The sequence below is a fragment of the Stigmatopora argus genome, chromosome 12, assembly GCF_051989625.1.
Source record: "Stigmatopora argus isolate UIUO_Sarg chromosome 12, RoL_Sarg_1.0, whole genome shotgun sequence".
Classification (NCBI taxonomy): domain Eukaryota; kingdom Metazoa; phylum Chordata; class Actinopteri; order Syngnathiformes; family Syngnathidae; genus Stigmatopora; species Stigmatopora argus.
This window is the reverse complement of record NC_135398.1, coordinates 9,936,750-9,962,107: the sequence shown is the minus strand read 5'-3', so window position 1 is coordinate 9,962,107 and position 25,358 is coordinate 9,936,750. Positions and strand designations below refer to the sequence as shown.

Genomic DNA, 25,358 nt, shown 5'->3' with positions numbered 1-25,358 from the left:
CCTCTATATTAGCTACAGCCAAAACTGTACAGCGTAAATCTTCACCTTTGGATGTTACTTCTAAGGACTAAGGAAGTATGATTCGTTCAAAGTCCCTTACGTAAGAACTACAACACCCTGGATCGCGGTAAAAGAAACAGGGGCTGCAGATAGGGAGCACAGAGGCCCCTCCTTCTCCGGCTCAGGCATTTCCTTCTGGGATATTCCCCTTTTGTGACCTCAGAAGAGAAGCAGGAGGGACGGTGGAGAGGAAAAAGTGAGCCAGTAGAGCCGGCAGGGTCCATCGAAGCGAGCACCGAAGCGAGAGTAAGCGAGCCGCGGTGACCTTTAACGGATGTGAGTGACAGGCTGCCGGTTTGGGTTTGGCCGGTGAGGAGCGGCTGGAAAGAGGCCCTTTTTCTATTGTTCTGTGTGTGACGTGGCCTGCCACGCTTCAGCGAGGGCAGGTGCTTGAGGGTGTCAAAATAGGAAGACGGGCGGACAAGCTTGGCTGCAGTCCATGCTCCTTTGACACATGACAAAAAGACACCACTCTCTCCTCGCTACACAAAGCAAGTTGTATCAGCTCAGGTGGCATGTCGACCTATTGGTTTGGCTCCCAGTCCTGAGTCTGTGATGGAAAAACTCACCTCCATCCTAATTTAGGAGATTTTTGGAGATCTCTTCACTTTGCAAAAATTTGCCAGGAGAACATTTAAAGGAAAGAGCTCACCCAACCTCTGAACTCACGTAACAGGATTCTGGAAAGATGTGCTCATCTCCTTGTTCTCTTTTTTTCTCTCTCTCTCTTTCAACATCATCCACCTTACGTAATGTTCACAATCAACTCGACCCGAGGTGAAGATAGTGCATTGTTTATCAAAATGGCAGGTTCAACTTGACACACTAAGAAAAAAGTTCACTAAGGATGAATCAGTTCATGTATAATCCTCCATTTTACCAGGAAATATTTATTGTATATTTGTTGTGTTATAAATACCATAACTTTTTTAATGAATTCACACGCTGACATGCATAAACTAGGTAGGTGTAGGCATAAGTTGTACTTTATGCTTCATACTAGGATAAACACAGTCATACAAGAGTGTGCAGCAAGCATTTTTGAAGAACTTCAATAAAAATACACCAACTGGAAAGCACATTTGGACATTGAACAAGAAATTCAGAGGACGGCATGAAGGAAAACAGTTCATGTCAAAAGCATCACACACTGATTTTTACAAAGCTTTATTATATCGTTGGTTCTAAAATCTAAATACACTTTAATATCAGTTTGAATGTTGATAAACATTGCCATTTATCAAATACCATTACAGTTACGGCTTCTGTGTGATTGGTCAGATTTAAAATGTTCCATTGACCTCAGCTGCCGTAGGAACACAAAACAGGCAGCAGGAACTATTCAGCCTGAAAAGTGATGAACAGTTCCCAGTTATTTCGTTGTACAAAGAACGAAAACCACAATCGAGTGCTCTACGCGCAAAATGAGCCAAGTCATTATCAAAGCCTCAAGAGATTATTTTCCACAAGATTTTCCTGTCAGGATGTTATGAATGTCGCCGTGTTCACTGGTGGCTGATAAATGACATCGCATTTCTGTGCTGATTTCATCCAGCACCCCTCATCCCCCACTTCCTCTCCAAGTAAGTGCCCGAACGCACTCGACGTGCCCCGACGCGGCGACACCGTCAGTCGGGGCATTTGTCATTTGGACCACATTTCTGCACAGAAGCAATAGGATCCATCACTATTATGAGGGTCATTATTGGCACAATATTGATCATACTTCATCCTCAGTATGTTCAGCATGAGGGCAGAATGTATTTGTACTGGCAGCCTTAAAGTCTTCCACCGCAGTACTGTAGGCCGCAGCATTATATTAACCGTTCTCTCCATGCTTTGTTTGTTTTCACGGCGTGTTCAGCCATCACTCAGCAAATAGATGATCGGGGTATGACTTCCCGCAGCGGCGAGTTAACCGTGGAATGTAAGCCCTATCGCAGCTGCGCAGGACGGCGAATGGGGATGTGTCACGTCGTCTGCCGTAACCCAGCCAAGGGGAGGTCTGTCGGGTTTTGGGGTCTCTGCACATACCGAATGAAAGGGTGCGAGACTGCGTGACCGGACGTTTGGTCGCCGGACGTTTGGTCGCCGGATGTTTGGTCGCCCGGACGTTTGGTCGCCCGGACGTTTGGTCGCCGGACGTTTGGTCGTCCAGGTGTATATAATTTTGAGAGCTGGTTTCAACAGTAGATATTTAGATATTAAACTCTCTCTCTCATGAATATAATTTTGAGAGCTGGTTTCAACAGTAAACTCTCTGTCATGTTGTCAAACGTCCGGCGACCAAACGTCCGGGGGACCAAACGTCCGGGCGACCAAACGTCCGGCGACCAAACGTCCGAGTACCGCGAGACTGTAATGGAAGTGTCCTGAACACGGAGGGCCAGATCTTGCAAACAAACAGGTTCAAGTGGATGTAAAGAGACACTAGGCCCACTTGGATGGGATGTAGTAACTTCATATGTCAATGGTCATTTCTGCTTCATATCCATGGAATATCATAAATAGGAAGTTTGTAATTACAAAGGAAATATAGCTTATGTCCAGGTTGCTCTCATTTTGAAAATTGAAGTATTCCAGGCATAGAAAATCTTTCACAACTGCATGGGTGAGCTCTTATTCAGTCATATTGTAACATTTTCACGTACCATTAGTGAAAAGGGTGTATGCGTATGAAAAGCATTTCAGGTTGTAATTATAAGCTCATTAAATGAAAAACAGTGAGTATGATAATTGCTGACCATTCCTTGTAAAGTCACGTAATCGCACATGTTCTTAGCCCTACACAAAATAGTAATGTATTGGACCTTAAAAGGCTGAATGGCAGGCATACCAAAAACTAGGGAACCCCCGGTTGTTTGTTTGTAAAATTCCATGTGCACAAACCATGGAGATGGATCACGTGCCGTTTTTATGTGGATTCAGATACATCGTAGTTTCGGAGGTTTGAGATAATATCAACTTGACTCAAGAAAAGCAACAGTTGAGCGTCAATTTTTAAAGCAAGTGACTAGCTAGTCCGAAAATACACTGCAAGCGTCATATATTTAGCATTTATACAGTATATTACCTATATTGTATATGTGAAGAATGATGCTATTTCATATTATTTTGTATATGCCGTTCAGTCTCGAATTTGCGGCGGCATTTTTGATAACCAGAGATTGGCGAGAATTTATGAACGATTATGTTTAATTCTTATTCTACAAAAAAATATTAACAAGAAAAACATGTTGGTGTTTATTACGACTTTCGTGAGAAAATTAATTGGGGAAATTGAAATTGTCCAACACAACAACTGCCTCCTAGTGAGTAAAAATTTCTCGGCTATGTATACAAGCAAATTTGATTTTGTTTTGAGATACTCAAACTTAATTAAATTTTCATTTTCTATACTTTTTAGAGTACTTATTGTTTTGGATGCTAACTGAGCTGAAATCCTGCTGAATCTTGCAGGTCAAACATTCAACTTTTGTGCCACTGATTCACAATTCATTTCATATAATAATAATAATAATAATAATCCCATAATGGTGGGTAAGAAAGAACAGAGTCCACTTCAGGCCACTTGTGGTGCGTTTAAATGTGTTTTTGTGTCAGTCACACAGAAAACAGAGCAGCAAAAGAGCCCCTGGGTCATTGTTCCCGGGCTTCGCCGTTGACGGACAACACCGACGATTGCTTGCACTTCCTGTCGAGACCCAGACGGCCCGCTTCTCCACTTCTCCGCTCTTATCACCGAGCCAGGGGGAGAAGGAAAAGAAGGGGAAGTCGGGGGAGTATTAAGAGCAAGAAGAGGGGTTTTCCTTTATGCTCTTTGCCTTGACACGGAGCCAAGATCCAGTCTGAGATGATGAGTGAAGAAGCTGCACGTTACTTTAAATGCGCATAGTATTTGCAGCGGAGGTAAAATAGTTGTTGGGTTTTTTCCCCCTATTATTCATGACTCTTTCTCCCTGTTAGGGCATGAAGGGAGATTGTTGTTACTGATAAGATAAGAATGTAGCAGTGGTCTGCTGAGGTTGCTGGTGCAGGAGGAGGAAATGCCTATCTGATGGCATTTTCAAATTGGATTTTGAATGCTCAGACAGAGAAGGAGAAAAACGCCACACGTTCGGCATGTCAGGCACCAGGAGGTGTTTTGCCTTTAATAGCCCACAAGATGATGCAGGTTTTAACCAATGGTGTCTCATTTGTACGAACAATGTGTCATGAAAAAAATTGCATCATTTCATGGGATAATAAGAGCAGCCAATGTTCACTCAAACGATGAACATTTTTTAAAGATTCCAAATCATGTCCATTATTATTTAAGGCCATGTAGTTAAAGCCATGATCTCATTCTTATCTTCATACCAAACTTCTAAATGGCCTGTCGTAAGTGTGATTTTTCGTTGAAATGGAACAAATAAAATAATACATCTGAGAATAATATTTCTGCTATGAGATGTCATGTTGGAATTTTTTGGCGACCCTTGAGCGATTTGTCGTTTTTTTTTTTAAATAAAAAGCCTACTTGTCATAACCATGTTTTCCGCCAGCCATTTGCTGTTGAAAAAAAAAAAGGAAAAATTGGTTTATTTTAAATAGAAGAGCATTAAATGTATTTGACAAGAGATGTACTGCTTTTGAATGAAAGTGGTGGGACAACACCCATTTTCCTGCCAGTATTAGGGAGGTTAGCACTGTGTAAACCATAAGATAAAGGCAGCAGTGACCCCTGGTTACTTCCTGGTGTTCCCTTACTTTCGCACCACCCAAATATTTCTTCTCCTGCATGTTTTCTGCACCAGTACTTTTGAGAAACATGATACCAATGTATCAATTGTATGGAAACATAAATTGGAATGCACTTGATAAGTCCAATTTTTTTGGCAGTCATTTCAGAAATTCATATATTACATCTGCTGACGTGACAGACATCCATAAGACAGTTGTCGACTGTTCATTATAAGGCTGAGAAGCCCAAAAGGTGTTTTCTTAAGAAGCTGCTTGTTCAAAAGACTGCTGTACAAATGCATATTGAGAGATTAAGTGGAAGGAAAAAAATGTGAAAAGAAACGCATCAACAAAGACGGTAGCTTTGAGTTTCACTCATCTGTTTAGAATATTTTTTTTATTTTGAACTTTTTCACAATAATTTTACTATATGAAAGGCAAATGTAAATAATAATGTTATAAGTGTAAGGACACTGCGTGAATAGGCGCTACTAAAAATTAAGTACTAAAAGAGAGGTCAATTTGACAAAAGCAGACATCATCAGCAGCATTGTATGCATAGAGCATTTTAAATGAAACATAATTATGTATATCCAGGACTAGGAGGCAATTAGTATATTTCCGTGCCATTGATGGCAATCGAGGTCCAGTCAGTCCATTTGTACTGTGATTAGATGTCTATCATCCTCAACTGCTGCAAATGAGTTAATCAGTGACATGTATGCATGGTTTAGTGTATTAATTGACTATGACGCATTCCTATCGCTGTATAAATATGGGTTAGATTGAGAATGGAGGCCGTTCTGTACTGGGTGCCGGTGGCTGCCATACAAAGCTGTTTGTTTGGATTCGTCCGCTCGAGGAAGCGAACCCGCCAATGGTTCCCCAGCGCTTTAATGCGCGACTGTGCAGCCCGCTTGACGCGGTCTCCCCCTCTGTTATGAGCAGAGCGTAAACAAAGCATTAAGTCATCGTAAATCATGGCCCGATGGACGAGGGGAGCAGAGATGACCGCTCTTGCAGCTCCTCCGCTCCTCCTTCAGTCCCAATGTGTAAGATCATTATTAAAATTGCAGCCCAATTAAGATAATGCTAAATGACTTTCCCCGTCTGGCACTTTGATGTGAGGGGGGATTTTTCTGCACTTTCCAGTGGAAGGAGCGGTGGCTTGAAAGGAGTGAGGGCGGGAAGACAATTGCTCTGAGCTCAGATCTTTGATGTTAGGAGCGTTGCGTGTAGTTTGATTGGAAACGGGCCTGATTGCTTGCGCGAGATTCATTTGAGACAAAGCCTCATTTCCAAAAGCGAACGCTACATCTCATTTGCTGCACACTGCAGACGACCTGAACTTTTGGCAGAATGAATAGAGGTTGTGCGTGCTGCGTTGCACTCTTAGTGAACTCATCGTTGTGGCCAAGGGCCTCAAAATGCTGAGACATTGTTTTCTTTTTTTCCTTCTATTTCTTCCATACCTGTTTGTCGGTGGGACTGGACATATATCCTACTGCGTAAAAAACCCTTCACATTCATTGTGATTAGTTTAAATTTTCTGAAGGAGAGTTATCTCAAGTTTAGACAGTCAGTTGCTGAACGATGATGTGGCCTGAACGTATACATAGAAATATATATGTTTTGGTGTAACATCCAAAATTCAAAGAAAATACTGAAGTCATCATTTCAGCCCAGATTTGCATGAAAAACAACGATCAGACATGATCGCATATTCTCAGGACGTTAAACAAAGTGGTCCATTTCCCGGTTTTTTATGCATGCCGGTAGCACTGTATACCCCCTATAGTCAGTCTGTAGGTTTGCTAGAGCCTGGTAGTAATCCAGAACTTTTCAAAGCAGAATACTGCCATTTGGCAGTTGACTCAAAAATACAAAATAAGGAAGAGAAAAAGATATGAAAGTTTGGCAGGAGAGCAAGATGCTGCGGAAGTGTCTACAGCATCAAGAGGTCAATCTCATTTAAAAAATCATATTTCAATGTAGAATTTTTCTCTTTGACTAATGTTACCGCTCATCCATGTACTGTCTATTGTTCATCGTCGCCCCCTTTGTCTCTCCGTACAAGTATGTGCCCGACTGGTCGCTGTAAATACAATGGCAAGGGAACATCAGAGGCCCCGTGCTCTGGGGATGTTTACATGAGCCAAGAGCCTTGAGATGGAACAGAGATATCAGCGGCAATTGCACAGAGAAAAAAAACACAATCTGTCCACCTCACACCTGCACGCCTCGTGAGAAGTGAAGTCCATGTTTGAGACTCTTCGTCGTCTTTGTTAATTTTGATTGGAGGAAGGAAATCTGCCTTGTGACTTTTTGAAATTGCAGGGTTCCTCTACTCACGTTTGATCCAATTTATCACTATAAGTGTGTGTCAAATACTGTCATTTCTCCTGTAAATTTCACAACGTATTGCTAAAAGTCATCAAAATGGGTTATCACATACTGTTATATATATATATATATATATATATATATATATATATATATATATATATATATATATATATATATATATATATATATATATACATGTAAAAAGACAAAACTAATTCAAGATATTGTACTTACAGTGTATAAGTCAGGTGTTGATACCCACGATAACCCGATGATACCCACTATAAATGAGACCATTGCAGATCAAACGATTCGATGTGTAGCAATGACAATCGCACTAAAATAATAATCATTCAATATATTTACTAACTCTCATAAAGAATCACAATGAGTGTCCAAATATTTTAGATCTTATGTACTAAATGATCATTGTGGAAATGTTTCCTCCGTCCTAATGTTTGTTATTGCACAAATGCTTCTTACAATGCAATCGAGCATGTGTGCTGTGAAGAAAAAAAATAAAGTGAATGGGTCAACTTGCCGGAGAGTAAACAATGGTCTACTAAAAAGGCCACTGGGAGGAAGGCTTTTAATCTCTGGGGGTCAAAGGTTACATTGTTCACTGACAGAAACTGACAGGTGATATTTGAAATTGACGTTTGCTCAGCCTGTTGTTCTTGTTGTAGAACCTCTGTGCTTTATTAGAGAACTAATAAAGTTTAGCAGTGAAATCATTGACAGTGATGGCACTAAACCATGGCCATTCACTGCTAGCAATCTCACTTGAAATATATGGAACATCTCGGATGGCAGCTAATGAGTTAATAGAGTTGCTTTTTCACATACATTTCCTTTTAACACACACACACGTGCCCCTATTGTCAAGGGTGCACATAGTAGTTCAGAAGCACCTTGTCCTGATTAAAATGATACGCGTTACTATCGATCTGCTCTCAGGTTGATGAAGAACAGCTGATTTTGGTTACAACACCTTATTATGCCTGCTCAAGTTGCCTGATTAAAACAATATCAAGTGGATACAGACAAGTTATCAGATGGGAATGCAGGAAAGAAATTCAAAAGTAGATAAAACATCAATGTTTTCATTCTGTGGTCCGACTTCAGTTTCAGTGTGGAATTTTACCTTCCTGGGTTTTTCCCACCATGCACCAGATAATACTATTGAATAAATATTTCATTAAAATGAGTTAGCAGCCAATTCATTTTCATTGATTTTGGACCAATTTGATGTGCTAAATCCAAATATCACATTGGATTTGATAAATAAGGTAAGCTATGGTCATGTTAATTTGTTTATTTTGTCAACACGCATGGACATATTTTGCTTTATATCAGGGCTAATCAACCTAGGGGGCAAAACAAGTGGGATGTGAATCTTTCCTTGTAGGAAATGAAACACCCTAAAAGTCAGGGAGAGAAAAAGAAAAAAATCAGACAATTAAATTCAGTATATTATTTTAACCTGTAAAATAAAAACAGAAGTCATTTTCAGATCAAGATTGTCCTAAATCCATCGAAAATACTGACAATTTACAGGAAAAAAATGATAACAGCGATAAAATACATAATACATATAAACTAAGGCTAGGTATGAAGTAAATAGTTGCACTCTCTTTATGTGTGTGTGTGTGTGTGTGTGTGTGTGAGGGTGTGTGTGTGTGAGTGTGTGAGTGTGTGTGTGTGTGTGTGTGTGTGTGTGTGTGTGTGTGTGTGTGTGTGTGTGTGTGTGTGTGTGTGTGTGTGTGTGTGTGTGTGTGTGTCATCAGCGTCCAACTCATCATTTTCATGCCACAACTGCAGGCTGCTACGTGACTTTCCAAATTCAATTGAAGAGAAAGAAATAATTGAGGAGATGGTCTGTTGTAGACATCACACACAGAAGATTTTGTAATTGGCCGAGTAATGTAGTAGGCTGCTACTGCCAGTAACTTGTTGGCACTGACGCATGTCAAGGCATTTTAGATGACTTTTCCTGTGTCCACATGCACACTCACGCGGACACACAAATACAGTGTCCCCATAGGTTTTCATCCCCGCATTGTCTTGTTTCTATTTGGAGTAAAAGAAACACTACGGAGTGTCGTCCAATCCATCACTGTCTGCTTTCTCGGCTAACTGTGACACTCACGCCTCCTCCCCAAAGGGACGGTAGGCCTGCAAGAGGTGAAGCAGGTCATTTCCCTGCACCTTCTCCATCTCCTTGCTCACCTTCCTCATTCCCAAAAAGGTTTCAAGAGTAAAACTTTAATAATTTCACATTTAGAGAATGAGTTTTTCTTTTACTTGTTGATGCAGGTGCATCTGTACTTTCATCTGAATCAATTTTTCATATTTAAAAAAACAATTTTCTTGATAAACTATTAATAATAAATAATTACAGTTACAATTGTTGTAGTATTGTTATGTAATGAACACATTAGAATTGCTGATTAATATTTTTAACCCTTTGACGTTTTATCATCTTTGAACAAAATATTATATATACTGTATCTATATCTATCGGTGTCTGTATATATATATAATGTGTCTTTTTATCATTGTAAATATCCAAAACATTTCTATCAATGTTTTCCTAGCATTAACACAAGGGGTGACGCCCCCCACCCCACACCGAATGGACAACTCCAACTGGGGCTCAAATGGCTGCTGAAAGTGGGCCCTCTCGTGTCACGCATCCGCTTCCAATCCAGGACGCGCCTGTGACTGCATACACACAACCTTAATTTGGATGGTACCTCACATTGATCAGGCAGCAAGTTATTTATTTCCGTTTTGAGCTTTTGTTTGTTTGTTTTTTGAAATGCACTTTATTTTGATTGCAACTGCATTTCATTGTCTCTTGACTTTATTAATAAGCTTCGATTTGACCATCACTTTTACTATGTTATTTGAGTTACGTATATCTACATAATGAAAACAACTACTACTATATGATTCGTGCTTCATAAAAGACAATGTTTACAAATATCACTTGTCTTTTTTATTTTTCTCGAGATGTGGAATTGTGGTCACTCAAACCTCCAGTCGTCCAGGTGTAACGTGCGTGTATTGCACGTCCTACCTAACCTTCCTTGCACACACAATTGGCGTCAATGGCCTCTTTGGATTGGAAGCAGATGCGGAGCACTCAGCTGCTGCACTGCACACGCTGACCCGGAGCTAAAACATTTGCCAAAGGGCCGAGCTGTGGGTCATGCAGGTGCAAAGCACCCCCACAATGACTCCCCCTCTCAAGGAGATTGCAAAGTGACGCATTGTGCACGACGAGGCCTCCAACTTGACTACAAGTGCATGCATCGCCTCGTCTTCAATTGCGCTTCATTCATCGCCTGGGAAGTCAGTGCGGTGCTAATGACGTGTGTTAAATTTTACCTCCTCGCTTGCGGTCGTGCATCGGCTGACAATAAGTCATAATAGACAGCGGGGGGCTAATCTCAAGTAAACCATATTTCTGGCAGGCGCAATTATACCTTTTGTCCTTATGCCTTTCCTTTTTTTAACATTACAGATATGGAAATGAAAGATTTTGGGGGGTTGTCGTTATGAAACGAATGAGTGGTTTTAAATTGCTCTTATTGCTTTTGTGCATTTAGTAAAATTAAATACATTGGGGGGTTAAAAAAATATCAAATGTTTGCTTTTGTTAAATATTTCAAACACATTATGACACATTAAAGTAGATTTACTATTTCGATACACATCATAATGCAATAATATACCAAATACTACATTTATATCATATTGTTGTTCAATGCATGTATTTTTTAAAGACTATTTTTGTTTCATGTGGCCATTCATTTCTTATATACAGGACAAGATTAGATATTTATCATTATTAAGTGGTGTATTATAAATGTATTTAATATTTTCCTAACAACTGCGCTTTATGATGAAACAACACTTTTTTTATAAAAAATAATAATATTTAGTACATGGCACATAACATTCGGACTTGTAGTGATTCTTAAGAGAATAATTCAGCTTTTGTATGCAGTGAGGCATAACTGCATGTCCCTTTCCAGAAAAGTGGTGCATGGAACATTCCGGGAAAGAAAAAAAGAGAGAGGGGTGGAAGAAAAAAAAGGTCCCCAGATGCAAAGGACCCTCCTGCCCCCCATAATAGACACAAAGCGGGCCTTCATTTAATTAAGACAACGAAGCCTCAAACTCAGTTTCTATAAAAATATATATATATTCGCAAACGGCATATATATTTTTTTCTCTGTGGGGAATGTTTAGGGGTTCTGTCTGGTTATGTTGGCTCAGTCACGCTCTTTCTTGACCCCCAATGCATGAAAAACGATTCCAGCACGCTGATTGGATTTTATTTCTTCCTGCCCTAGAACCCTTGAAAAGCGTCATTTATTCGTTTTGGGACTAAAACGACACTTGTTTGTTATAATTAGGCCAAAACAAAGGAGGGGTATGCGGGGATGACTTTCTGTCAGGCTTGTTAACAAATGGGCATGTGGCACTTTTGGTGGGTTTTGTTTTGATTGATCTTTTCCTGGTGTGAAGGATTCGAGTTGACAATTGATCTGCACTACGCACACATTAATTGTTTTTTGTGACGTGTGAATAAAGAATACACACACTTGTTGATGAACTATTACGGGATTGGAACAGGTTTGAGAAATTCACCTAAAGGGTAAAATAATAGTTAGTCAATCATTAAAACGAGAACGTATTAAAACAAATTTTAAAAATGATTATTGTGCCTGCAAATTATCAAAATGTCAATTTGCACAAAGGAAAAGTAATTATTGCGAACCTTAGCGTGAAACGCATCTTAACAGCCTTTGTACTTATTTGTGCTCGTATTTTTGTTATTATTTAGATGAGTTTGAACGACTTATAAAATTGTCTTCGAAAAACACCACATGAAATTTAGTTGTCTTTTTAAAAATGAACAAAAACCATATTTCTATATATTTAAAGTTTGTGTTTCCCTTTGTTGTTGTTGGGGGTTAATGTGAATAAAGCTATCCCATATTTGAAAGCAACCAATAAATTCGTTTTAATTTTAGAAAGCAGACTTTTTGGGCTTCTTTTAAGCGAGTGTGTCAAATTTGATTTTTTCCTTTTAAAAAAAGGATAATATGTAGATGTATGTGTTATAATATTAGCTATATTTGCATACTTTGACATCCAAAACTATACTTACATTATTTTTCATGCGTAAACTGTCAGGAGAATTCATGTGCAGTGACTGTATAATTTTAGAGCCATAACTTGAGTTTTTGCTCGTGTCACCATTTTTTTCTTATTAAAATAAATAATATCATTTTAGTAATGTTGGCTGCATTGTAAAATATCACCAGCCTTGTATGAATCCTTTCAAAAAAACAAAAACGTCTTAAGCTCACATAAAATGACAATTTATTAAACAAACAAGTAAAATCCTTCCAAAAAAATAAAATAAAAATACTTATCAACATGTGAAGTATCTTTCAAATAGTATACGGCGATATACACGTTCCTTCAGTCATTTTTATAATGGAACACTTTTTTGTAAATCAGTTTAGAAAACACTGCTTTGTGTTTGTGTGTGGTTGCGTGTGTGTCTGTCTAGGCGTGTGCGTGCGCGTGTGTTTGGTCCATAATATCCTGGCTACAGTTTGGAAATAAATTACTATATGCAAGTTTAACGTCCATGAAAAATAGAAATGACATTTTAACATACGGAGCAAAAAAAATAGAGAGCAAGATATAGAGAGAGACTTACGTGTTATTTGTGGTAACACTGTTTAGAAAGATCAAGTCTTTTTTTTGGTTTGTTCTGTCTCATATTAGTCTATTTGAATGACGGGTGTGGGGGGCGAAGGACGGGAGTTGGCTGGAGGTCGCTTTGGGATCAGAACTTGCTGCAGTCATACACAAAAGCTCCCGAAGTGCGATAGATAGACTGGCTCGGGGGGAAGGACATCTGGCAGCTGTTATTCCCGTTCACCGGCGAGTTATTCAAACCGATTCTCTGGGACTCGAACATCTCTCGCACCGAGTGAAAGTTCTGCTGCTGCGCCGTCGGGTAAGCAGCACCCAGGTGGCCCAGGTCCCCGGCCTGGTTGAGATACCACGAAGTCAGCCGGCCCTGGTGAGCGTGCGGGTGGCCCTCCTGGCCAGAGTTGAGGCCCCCACCGCCCCCGCCGCCGCCGTGCAGGGACGACGAGGTGGTGGTGACCGAGTAATCTGGCAGGCTCTCGTCCGGCACGGTCGTGCTGGGGGCTGAAAGGTGGCTGGCCCGCTCCCCGGCGTACAAGCTCATGGCCTGCATGTTGCAATGGTAGGTGGCGTTGGAGGTAGTGGAGATGGAGTTCTGGTTACACGGGGACCCGTACGCGGAGGTCTGACTCGGGGAGTAGCTGAGCGACAACGACGGAGCGATACCTGTCCTCGCCGAGGGCAGTTCGCTCGCCCCTTGCGGAGACCCCCTGAGGGAGGTCATGATATTGTCCACGCTAAAGCCTTGCGCTTGGTGTTGCTGCTGTTGTTGCTGCTGCTGATGGTGGTGATGGTGGTGGGGATGCTGCTGCTCGGAGGCCTCCATGCCCACCAAGGAGCGATTGGACGGGATGCTGCTGTGCGGGCTCCCGCTGGACATGCTGCTGCTGTCAGGGCTCTCGATTTTGGGAACCGCGCTCAAGGTGGGCGAGTTAGCCTGTGGGGGCGTCGCCGTTCCGTTTTCCGTCTTAATATCCTGGATTCGGACGGGCTGCGTGCCGGCCTGCTCCTGGTCCCGAGATTGCTGCTGCGGCTGCGGCTGCGGCTGCGACGGACGAGGCGGCGCGTCCTTCTGGAGCCGATCCTCTTTCTCCTTGATCACATCCTTCTTCTTGAAGCGCCGTCGCCTGCGCAGGAAGCTGCCGTTCTCGAACATGTTGTACGAGTCCGGGTCCAAGGTCCAGTAGCTGCCCTTGCCGGGTTTCTTGTCGTCGCGCGGCACTTTGACGAAGCACTCGTTGAGAGACAAGTTGTGGCGGATGCTGTTCTGCCAGCCCTGCTTGTTGTCCCGGTAGAAAGGGAAGCGCTCCATGATGAACTGGTAAATCCCGTTCAGGGTCACTTTTTTGTCGGGTGAGTTCTGGATGGCCATGGTGATGAGCGCGATGTAGCTATACGGGGGCTTCACCATATCCTTGGGTTGGGGCTGTGGGGTGTACGGTCCGTAGGCGCGCGCCATGCCGGCCGGGTACTGGTCGTGCGCGGCGTGGGTGTACATGTTCATCGGCGCGGGCATACCCGTGTATCCCCCGCCGGCCGCCGCGCGGTAGTAGCCCGGGTCGCCGCTGATGTACGGCACGACGCCCAGAGAGTTCGGGCTGGAGACGGAGTAGCGCGCCTGCATGGCAAAAGTCGGCTTCCTCTGCGCCCAAAACAAGTCCCGGCTCCCTTTTCAATAATACAAAACGGAAGAAAAGAAAAAAGAAGCGCTTGCTGTTTTTTAAGCCGTCCCCATCTCAGAGCGTGCGGGAAAAACTTCTGGACTTTGGACATCCGTCACCACGCAGGACTTTTGCGCAGTTAAATTCTTTCCTCCTTTTTGCTGCCAGTGAGGCTCCTCCTCGCCCGGGACCACCGTCGTCCAATAGGAAATGTGGCCGAGGAGGGGGGCCCTGGGTTCTGGTGGGGGTGGTATAGAGGCGCGTTTCGGGCCCACGTCGAGTCACAACAAGCCGATAAAGTTATCCCCCGAATGCGAAATGATCACCTAAAGATGTCAGAAGTGTCACCGCAACTTATGTGGCCGTCTCTTTAAATTTCTCAATTCTGATCCTAAAGACAGCAAAAGGCTGCTGTTGCAAAAGTGACATCAATGACCAGATCTGGCTCATTAAGTGATGGAATTAAAATGCAAATTTGGGCTGGGGGGTGTGAAATTTTATTCAGGGGTGGGCTTTAAAATGCAGGGGACCAAATGGTGTTTTAGCATCATGGTTAGACCGTATAATCAATTAGAGGGTGTTTTTTGTTGTTGTTTTTTTATTTTTTTGGAGGGGGTGCGCTTGCAAAACATTCATTTCAATTCGATAACTTTTAAGATAGGCGAATGTATTTTCTAAGTCATCCCTAAGATGTTTTTCCTTCTTGGTGAAAGTTTTAAAAAAAAGACGAAAAAAGCAACGAGTAAGCCCATCAATAGGGGCTTTAATGTGCACCGTGAAATCGTCCATAAATTGACCGTGATGCAACGTTACACTCTTAATATGAGTGCATAAGCCTTTGCACGTCGTCTTAATTAAAATGTCCGTGCAGTGCTCGGACGGTTTCTCCTTACATGGACCCGGGCATGAACTTTTTCCACCGCCCCGAGGCTGTTTGCATACGCAGCCCGCGACGGGCCTTCTATTTAACAAAGCTGGCCACCCCACAGGCGCACTTAAATCTTGCACAATTGAGGTTATTCAGCCTGTAGTTGTAGGTATGTCTTTTGCAATATACGAAAATAGGATTTGAATCGAAACATCCATGATGTATGTAGATATAGCCTATGGTATTATTCAGGTGAGTGGAAAATGATTGTAGGTTCACACATTATAAATTTAAAAATCTTAATTATGTAAATATGAGTTAGTTTAATAATTCAAAGGTTTAGTATACTGTAAGCTAGATCATTTTAAATGCACTGTTCAATTTTAAAATAAAATAAATGGGAGGTAACGTCATGAGCGTGAGTGTGGCTCTCTCTAGCGTACAGAAAGGAGAATTTCAAGGAAAAACTGGAAATAAGCCATACCAATTGAACCAGAGGTGGGCAAGGTAAACACGTGTGGATAAAAAGTATAAGTACTATCAATTTACGACTTATATAAAAGAAATTTTACAACCAACTCAGTAACTCTTGTGATCTGCACCCATAATATATTAAATATTCAGTACTCTAGTTGAGTAAATCAATGAAATAGAGTTTAGGTTCTTTGGTTCTCCAGATATGTGGCACCTTTGCTTGCAGTTACTTTTTATTTATTTTTAATGACTGTGGAGGTTTTCAGAAGCATATCACAAACTTTCGAAAAGGATAAAAAAGACATGCAAAGAGTGCAATGTCTGCTTTGATATCTGTGACGTGAGTCAGATAATTAATATGCTGGCCACCATCTGTTAATTATTGATTATCTTTAGTTGCCAGTTATGGTAACATAAATTGAGCAATAAGGAGGTTGGTTTGGATCAAATTTAAAATGTGTTGAGAGGGTATTTCAATGAGGATGTCTGGAAAAAAACAGACAGAAAGTAGGTCATTCAAAAAAAGAGAATTTTTAAAATGCTCCACATAGCTAGTGAATGACACTGAAATGGGAGGTATTGTCAATTTTCACTGCCAGTAAAATGGAATGAATGCCAGCCTACACCCACCTCAGTGTCAGCAATGTTAGCCATTAACCCTTAAAAAGGCCAAACCACTAAATAATTGACAGCAATTTAAAATTCTTTAAACTCTGAGCCTTTAATGCCCCCTTGGAACAGAAAGACTACAAAATGTAAAAAGTAATTTGTATCATAGTCATGTGATATATCAGTTTTGATGATGGCAAAATTATCACATTACCCAAATGCATGTATCAAATATAATACGTTTGAACTTATAGGGCTATTGGTGAATCTTAGACGTGTTGTTGAGTGTTAACGGTGGTCTTAGTGTGGACATTTTTATACATAGCGACGCCAACTTCAGCATGACCTTTGCATTAAATTAACAACCAGATTTATTTACACTTATTACACGCTGCTGCTGGCTAGTGGTCTAATTAAGTACTACAAGTTATGGTCATCCTTTTTTACATGTGCATTCGAGGCAGATGAATCTTTATTTTATAAAATGAAAAAAAAAAAAACGAATGCAACTTTTCTGATGTTTAATAATTAAGAAAAGTAGGTAAAATCATGTATTTCCAGGAAGTTGCCACCCTAACATGGGGGCAGACATTTAATCAATGTTGACTTTTTTAGCCAATCAAATGTGAGTATCCCTGAGTGCCTGCCCTTCCTCCTGTCATCATTAATTCCATCATCACAGACATCCCTAACAGCTTGTAAGCGATTATGTATAACTGGCTTCATAAAAAGGCAAATATTTTCCCTATGATCAGAACTCTTAAGAAATTTGCCATGTCCATATTTAACTTTGAAGGGGAAAAAAGTGCTCTTTCCTTTTTGTGTGAAAGCAAGAAAAATACCTTTTCCATGATGTGATTGAGCAATGAAGACACGCAAGGTTGTATATTTTGTTCAGAACATCATATTAAACTGATAATTATTGGCTTCTTATATTTTTATTCTCAATCACAGACTCGATATAATCACCATTCAGCTTCATGCATTTCATTAAGACATCCCCAAATTTGAAAATATGTATTTTTTTAGACATTGTAGATGGGTTACTATCTGAACCAATATTTACTTGATAAGAAATCTACACACCCCTGTTATTTTTTTTTTGTGTGATGAAAAGAATAGAGCAACATAATAATTTTAGCTTATGACAAAAGTGGGCCTTTAGCCTTTCTGATTCAAATCCTTTTATAACTTAGGTTTGGCTGTTTTTCCCAATGATTTATGAGCTCTTTTTAAATAGGAGCACATGCAATTATTCATTTTCCGAAACGCTTATCCTCACAAGGATAACTGGGGGAGCTGGAGCCTATTCCCAGCTGACTTCGGGCACCAGGCAGGGGTCACCTTGAATTGGTGGCGTGCCAATCGCAGGGCACAAGGAGACGGACAACCATTCACGCTCACTCTCATACCTCGGGGCAAATTAGAGTGTAACCATTAACATGCAACCAAATTATGTCAGTTTATTTTCACCCATCCAATAGTTTATTTATTTGAACTCGTTTCCTGCCCTTAATGGTGATAGACATCCAATTCATTTTATCGGGAGAGCAGTGCTCATTCATTCCCTTCCTACTTAATATCTGTCCAAAATTTTAGCCTATGGCACAGAATGAGTAAAATCCAACTGAGTTGTATAGGTTTTAGGTAAGATTAATGTTGGAAAAATGGTTATAACGACACAAGAAACAACAGTGTAGTGGTGTTTGTAGGTCTGCCCTTCTTTTTCTCTTATTTGCCCAAATGACATTTTAAATAAAAGATCATCAAGGGTTAGATAGCACCTGAATATTTGGTGCTCTCATGAAAGTGCACGTTTATTTGTTTTTGATACCAACTGTACGCTTGGAGTTTCATTTTTGCTCTCCCCACAGTGCTGCTAACGGAATGACTCATCAGCTTGAAGATATTTTTTATTTAAAGTGGGATTTACAATAACATTCTGAATATTTATGAGCTACTTTAAATTTTAATGTTTTTGGTATGTTTTCAATTTAAATTATTCAAACAAGAGCACTTGGTTATGATTGCTTGCACAGGAGTAACAATAGAGGGCAGCACATTGACAAAACTTGGAGAGGACAAGGAAAGTATTGAACCAGGTTGTTTGGTTTTTAACTTGGACTTCGAATGCTATCGAATTCGATTTGCAACACCTTAATTACCGATGGAATCATGGAATCGTCTCCAAAACTAAAAAAAAAAAAACCCTACCGTGAAATGCTCAATGACACATTGCTTACTTAAAAACTTAAAAAGTTTAAAAAAAATAATAAATAGGAGACGACCAACAACATATAATAGCAAGGCAAAAGAGCTGTATTGAACAAACAAAAGCAATGAAAACCAACAGCAATATTTGTAGGCCACTGCATGTATTAACATTTGCCTATATATTAATAATAATAATGATGCTTACAAAGTTTTGATAAAATACTTTCCTTTATTGGCCCTGTTCAGCAACATTAAGTGCATGAAGTAAAAAAAATGTTCATGTGCATCTCATTAAATGAAAATAGTACAAAAGGTGTTTCATTAAGTCCACTGTGAAATGAACCCCTCAAATTCAAATTCATTAACAGGGGAAAGAACTTTTAGATAGGAAAAAAAAGAATGGTGTTTCTTAAAAGGGAGATTGGGGTTTTTCGATAGCAATATAACATATAAACATTTAAATTTACAAAGTATTGAGTTACTTCATGATATTACATTCCCCACAATATTAATTAGGGTTGTAATAATCTGAACCCTGTATGAATTATTTATAGGCAACAAACCAAACTAATCGAACAACATTGTCATCTTTTAGATACCGTTTTGTTAAAAAGGATGGATATGTGTCGTGTCTACAATGATAAATTACCATTTTTTGTTGTAGGTCAAATATGTATATACTAATATCCTTTTATTTATTGACCTCGAATCAGGGTAGAATCATCAAAAAATTAACAATTGTACCCCCTAATATTAATATATCAAAATGATGTACCTATTGTGCGTGTATGCCTTTTTTTCCAGTATGTGAACCATCAGGTCTGCTGCCATTATCGATCACATTGTTTTTTTCTTCATTTTTTTATGTAGAATGTCACCACTGTTTTCACTTAAGGGAGAAAATGTCACGTTGTCAAATGTTCTTGTTTACATGACACAAGGCTTGACGTCTTGATATGGGCTCTGGTGATGGTGCAGTTGATGATGGTGATGGTGATGAGGATGATAATAAGACGCTCCAGTGCCCGAATGTAGAGAGGACATCCCGTTGAGGCTTAAAACCAAATCCTTCCGCTCACACACTGCACTGGTATGGCTGGAGTACCGAGACAATCCAGCTGCAAACAAACAGCAAATATTTGGTGCGTAAATACAACTTTAATCAACTAAAAATTTATTTCATGCTTTAAATAATGGTGCAAAATGCAGAATATTATGCAGAAAGTTTATTTTATTTTTTTACATTTAAGATATATAGACACGTATACTCAGTAATTAAGGTACCTATTGCAAGTTTTCCCTGGTTGTTGGTATAAAAATGCATTAACTGTCTATTTGATATGTTGATTGTTTGGAATACATTATTTCATTGATTTGAATAGAGGGAATGGCATTCAATGCGCAAAAATATTTCTAAATATATACATAAGTATTTTTATTTCATTACATTTTTTCTTTTAAATTGAACACAAAATTAGAATAAGTTGATTAAATTTGAGATTGTGTCATGCATGTCGTTGCAAGTGTCTATTTTTTACATTTTTAAATTAATTGCAATACAATTTCATATCACTCATGCCTTCTTGCATGGGTGTTTTTTCTGTGTGCATAAATGTGCAAAACATGAATTGCAATTCAAAGTCCAATCTACTGAAAATTGAAACGAAACAGAGAAAAAATATAGAAAATGCAACAGAAGGATGCAAAATAAAAACATTGGCTACCATTTGAAGTGCAAAAACAAAGAAGAAGAAAATTTAAAAAAATGTTTTTCACGTTTGAAAAAGAAGGCATGTTGTACGCAGTGCACACTTCATATTTACATACCTGGAATGTCAGCAGAATCTCGTCCGTTATGATGAAGATAACTTTGATCCAGAGAAGACGACGCCATCCCGTGTGTGTGCAGAGCACCGTGGGCTGCACCGGGGCCGTTATTAGTCGCCAGAGTCTGCTGTTTAATATACGGAGAAACAGCAGACGAACTCCAGTGGGATGCCGCATTGCCGTAAAAACTTTGACCGTCCACGGAGCCCACCAAGGCCGGAGATGACTGCAGCGAGCTGCCGCCGCTATCCGGGCAAATGTAGTCCACATTGGGGGTCGCGCTCATGTATGACGAACCGGAACCGGAGGACACATAATGCCCCCCAGTGACACCTTCGAAACCCCCGTGAGGCATCGAGTTGAAGTCCAAATTGTAACCATTGTGACACACTAATGGGCCCGACGCGGCCTGGAAGTCGAACCCGATGCCGTTCATCATCCTGTACATGGGTTTGAACGTTTGGCATTTTCTACGGAAGCCGCGAGGTCTTCGCCGAAACGAGCCCTCCTCGAACATGAACTCACTGCCCGGGTCGATGGTCCAATAATGACCCTTGCCGGGTCTGCCGAGGCCCTTGGGCAGCTTGATGAAGCACTCGTTGAGGGACAGGTTGTGCCGGACGGAGTTCTTCCATCCCTGGTAGGCGCCTCGAAAAAAGGTAAAGCGCGCCTGCAGGAACTGGTAGATCTCGCTCAGGGTCAGCCTCTTACTGGGAGAGCTCTGGATGGCCATGACAATGAGGGCGATGTAAGAGTAGGGGGGCTTCTCGGGTCGTCTCAGCCCTGAGTTGCCGCGCTTGGCTTTGGCCGGCGCGTCATGCGCTCCGGCAGCCGGGGAGGAGCGCGCGACGTTTGGATCCAAATGACCGTGCAGAGGACTCATGGTCGTCATCTTGCAACAAAGACAATCGCGTTCTTAATACAAAAGATGACTAATTGCCGTCTTTTGCCCAATAATCTCCGATCTGGCATCCTCTTCCTCGGCTCTGTCCATTGCAAAGACCACCAAAGCCCTTGGTCTTTGCTCGAACATCAGCCAAACAGCAAGTGGACCACCTAGTACTTCTCCAAATTTGCCTCTGCCCCTCTCAAAATTTGCGAGCCCTCCAAAAAATCCCGAGAAAATCAACTCCCTCCCATCTGGACAAGATCCAGGCAAGAAGCCGGACACAAGATTGCGGAGTGGAAGAGGCAAACACACCCACACATCCCCCCACGCACACACCACCATCACTTTCTCCTGCCCACCCTTTCCTCTTTTATTTGCGATCCGGATCGCGACATTATCTGTCGAAAAACATCTTTATTTAACCATAATTTGAACTTGCACGCAACAAGTGCAATTGGTTTCATTTTAAAAGAATGTCTGCTGCGTTAGATGCTTTTAGGGCATCTTTTTATTTCATTTTGAGTCACACTAAACCAGTTTAAAAGGTAACGAGACGCCCTTTTATTGTATCTGCGTCATCGTCTAAATATGGTATTGCATTGTTTTAATAAGCATTGAACTTATTGATTTATTAGGTGGATATTAACGTAAAAAATGCTCTTACGTTTGCATTGACAACATTTTTGAGACACACACGCACACACACAAAGAAAAGAAAAATCCTTGCAGTGAGTATTGTTTTTACTATGGTAAAAGACAACCCCAGGGCTAAATTATTAAGACAAATGCAATTGTTGATCACCTTCAAAATAAAATTCTTACACAGTTCTCCTCATGTTGCCCAAGTTTTATTAGACTTTTATTTTGAAGCTAGGCAGCCTATTTCCGAGATCGTTACGGTGGCATTTGACTTGCTTCCAAAATTCCACACACGAGTAACTTTAACAGTCACTGCCATTGTCAGCGATAGATGTCCAATCAATTTGAGCTGGGACGTGCAGTCATCATTCAGTGCCAGCTCTGACAAGTCAAAATGGATTGGACATCAATCATCAGAGAACAAGTCAATTTTATTGTTGACATTGCATCGCTACTGTTGATTAATTTCTCTTTTTTTTACAAAGATCTAATACTTTCATCTTTATCAATATTACTTGCTTAGAAAAGTCCTTTCAAGGACAAATTGGGGGCTGGGGAGGTGTTTTGACGGTGTCAATGAATAGAATGAATATGTATTGTTATTATGGATGCCCCTTATAATTAAAATTCATTGCAATTAGATAGCATTTGGTACGTTTTATTAGAAGTTACACAATAGTGTCATGAAAACAAACAATGCAATTATGTAAAGTCAATATACGGAAGTAAGTAAATGCTTTGTCAAATGCACTGAAATCATTTGCAGCCAACACAGATGTATATTCTTCTTTTGAAATTCAGCCCATCATACTGCATGCCGGGCCAATTTAGCCATGTTTTCAAAAATTTCTACGCATTCATTGTGGGATCAGCTTGGCACCAAAAAAAAAATGCAATTTGCTTTCACTGACATTGAGGTCAAGAATGCTAGAATCTTCCATACGTGCCCATATATATATATATATATATATATATATATATATATATATATATATATATATATATATATATATATACTTGAAATACATTTGTCTTTTTACTTTATTTATTTTTTTAAAAGACATTTTAAAAACACACCTTTATAATAATCAACCAGTAACAATTAAGAAAGACAACAGTATCACCAAAAACAACAACAACAAAAGTGAGGCGTAGGAAACACTGATGTCTACAAAATAACAAGCTCCACAGATTTCATTCATAACATAATAATATCTTCTCTGCTAAACTAATCAGGTCATATACACTGAATAAATAAATTGGTGTGTATAGGTTGAGGCAAGATCGCCATGACTTCTATTATTTTTGGGTGGAGTAAAAGATGTTCGGCTCAGTAATGGTCGGGAATTATTGTGGATGAAGGTCACGCCATTTCTAGGTGAAGCCCGCAGTTGTGCGCATGCGCTGCTCCAAATTGGATGAAGCCGCTCGAGTGGATGTATGGCGAAGAGGCAGGTGGAGTTAGAAACGGCGTCATTACAACCCCGAAGTGATCGGCGAAATTGGAGTCCCTTTTGAAGGGCTTGCTGAGGATGCTGTCTATCGTAAAGGAACTCGAGAACTTTTTCGGCGGTCCGTCCGTGGAGCCACCCTTCCCCTCCTCCCCCTCCTCCTCCTCCTCCTCATCTCGCACGCGCTCCTGCTGTTTGCTGAGCTGGATGCTGATGCGCTTTCGCCGACGCCTGAACACGCCGTCCGCGAATGTGTACTCGCTGTGCGGATTGAGCATCCAGAAGTTGTCCTTCCCCCACGGACGGGTGGGGTCCCGGAGTACTTTGTGGAAGCAGTCGTTGAGCGACAAGTTGTGGCGCACCGAGTTCCTCCAGCCCGAGTAGCTGCCTCGGAAAAAGGGGAACTTGTTCATGAGATACTCGTTGATTTCGGCCAAAGTAAGGCGTCCGCACGGCGAGTCCCGGATGGCCATGGCGATGAGGGCGATGTACGAGAAGGGTGGTTTGGGTCTGCGCGTGTACGGCTTGGATTTGCCCGTCAGGGGACTGTGCGCCGCGCAGTCGCCATCCGATCCCAGCTCCTCGCACTCCCTCGGTTCCGCCGGGATGGTGCTGGTGTCATCGAGGTTTGTGGTGTGGTGGTTCCCGCACACGATTCCAAGCTTCATGGCCCCTTTTTGTTGTGTTCTTTGAGGAGCCGCGCCGGTCTTTCCCCTGTATATAGCTGTTGTACCTGTGCGATTCCTGTTCTTACCTACAACCTGCTTCAGTGATACTTTATAGCTCACCTCGGGGACAACCCAAATGGGCGGGGCGGGTGATTCCTTAAATGTTTTTGCGCATTACTGCACAATTTAAATTTCATCTCCATAACACTGCACTAGACACCGTACTTGTTAGTACATGTAAGGGCGTTTCTAGACCCCTTTAGGCACAAGGCAAAAAATACCAAGAACAAAAAAACTACCAACTGAACAATAATAATGAGGGAAAAATACATTAGTTTCTCTGGTTTCTCTTTAGTTTTTCTAAATAAGTTTCTCAGGCTCCCCTTCCCCTCTGGCCTGAGGCAACTTTGAGCTGCCCGCCCTGCTATATGTTCGTGAAGACATAATGGCAGGGAACCTATCATTTTACAGCCTTACCTGTGGAAATATCATGTGTTATTACACCTAACACAAGCAGGTGGTGTGTGCTTTCAAATCGAGGAAGTTTGTTATTTTTATACATGAAGCTGCACTTGAATCCCCAATATAGTCCAACAGGACGCCGCTGTTGTTTGTCTTATAGATTCTGCCTCCTCTGCTTGGTGCCAGGGTTAGTCCACCGACAACAATAAACAAGATATTTATCAATCTTTATTTTTAATTAATTATTTTAATCAACCATAGACATAATATTCCTTTCAACTTTTCATCATGTTTCACTGCCATTAATGGTGATTGACTTCCAATCCAATTTGGGACTAGTTGTTGTCAAAGTTGATTGGACGTCTGTCGTCGTCAGTGGCAGCCAATGAGTTATCTGATTCCTGCCAGCACCCTCTATAAAATTTTACAAGTCTACTATTTCTTGGTAGGATTACAGTTTCCTGCCAAGACTATTCTTCAAGGTCATACTGTATTTTGAGAAGTGTTATTAAAATTAATAATAATTTACTGCCAGCTCCAGCTCCAGACAGTTTAACCAAAATTACATCAGACGATTAAACTAATCGCTCCCTGACATGTCTGCACATTTTAGAGGAGATATTTTAGTTGTGGTTTACGGCTTTCATCATACTAGATAGATAGAGGAGATAAATGACGGAGCCGCTTCTGTAGCAACTCCACAAACATTTTAATAAGTTAAGCCAC

At 40.8% G+C, this 25,358-nt stretch overlaps 3 protein-coding genes across 3 annotated transcripts; all 3 read right to left on the bottom strand.

Annotated features, from left to right (window-relative positions):
- Nucleotides 1–12,505: 12,505 nt before the first annotated feature.
- foxc1a (forkhead box C1a) lies at nt 12,506–14,646 on the bottom strand. Its single transcript, XM_077615933.1, has one exon. It carries the CDS (start codon nt 14,492–14,494, stop codon nt 13,004–13,006), a length of 1,491 nt encoding a protein of 496 aa, XP_077472059.1. The 5' UTR covers nt 14,495–14,646; the 3' UTR covers nt 12,506–13,003.
- A 4,259-nt stretch (nt 14,647–18,905) lies between these two features.
- foxf2a (forkhead box F2a) lies at nt 18,906–21,585 on the bottom strand. Its single transcript, XM_077615934.1, has 2 exons — nt 20,524–21,585; nt 18,906–19,814 (listed from the first exon to the last, which is right to left on the bottom strand). Exons 1-2 carry the CDS (start codon nt 21,413–21,415, stop codon nt 19,624–19,626), a joined length of 1,083 nt encoding a protein of 360 aa, XP_077472060.1. The 5' UTR covers nt 21,416–21,585; the 3' UTR covers nt 18,906–19,623.
- Nucleotides 21,586–22,693: 1,108 nt separating this feature from the next.
- Nucleotides 22,694–24,287, bottom strand: foxq1a (forkhead box Q1a). The gene has a single exon (XM_077615935.1). The coding sequence runs from the start codon at nt 24,168–24,170 to the stop codon at nt 23,415–23,417; it is 756 nt and encodes a 251-aa protein (XP_077472061.1). The 5' UTR covers nt 24,171–24,287; the 3' UTR covers nt 22,694–23,414.
- Nucleotides 24,288–25,358: the final 1,071 nt, after the last annotated feature.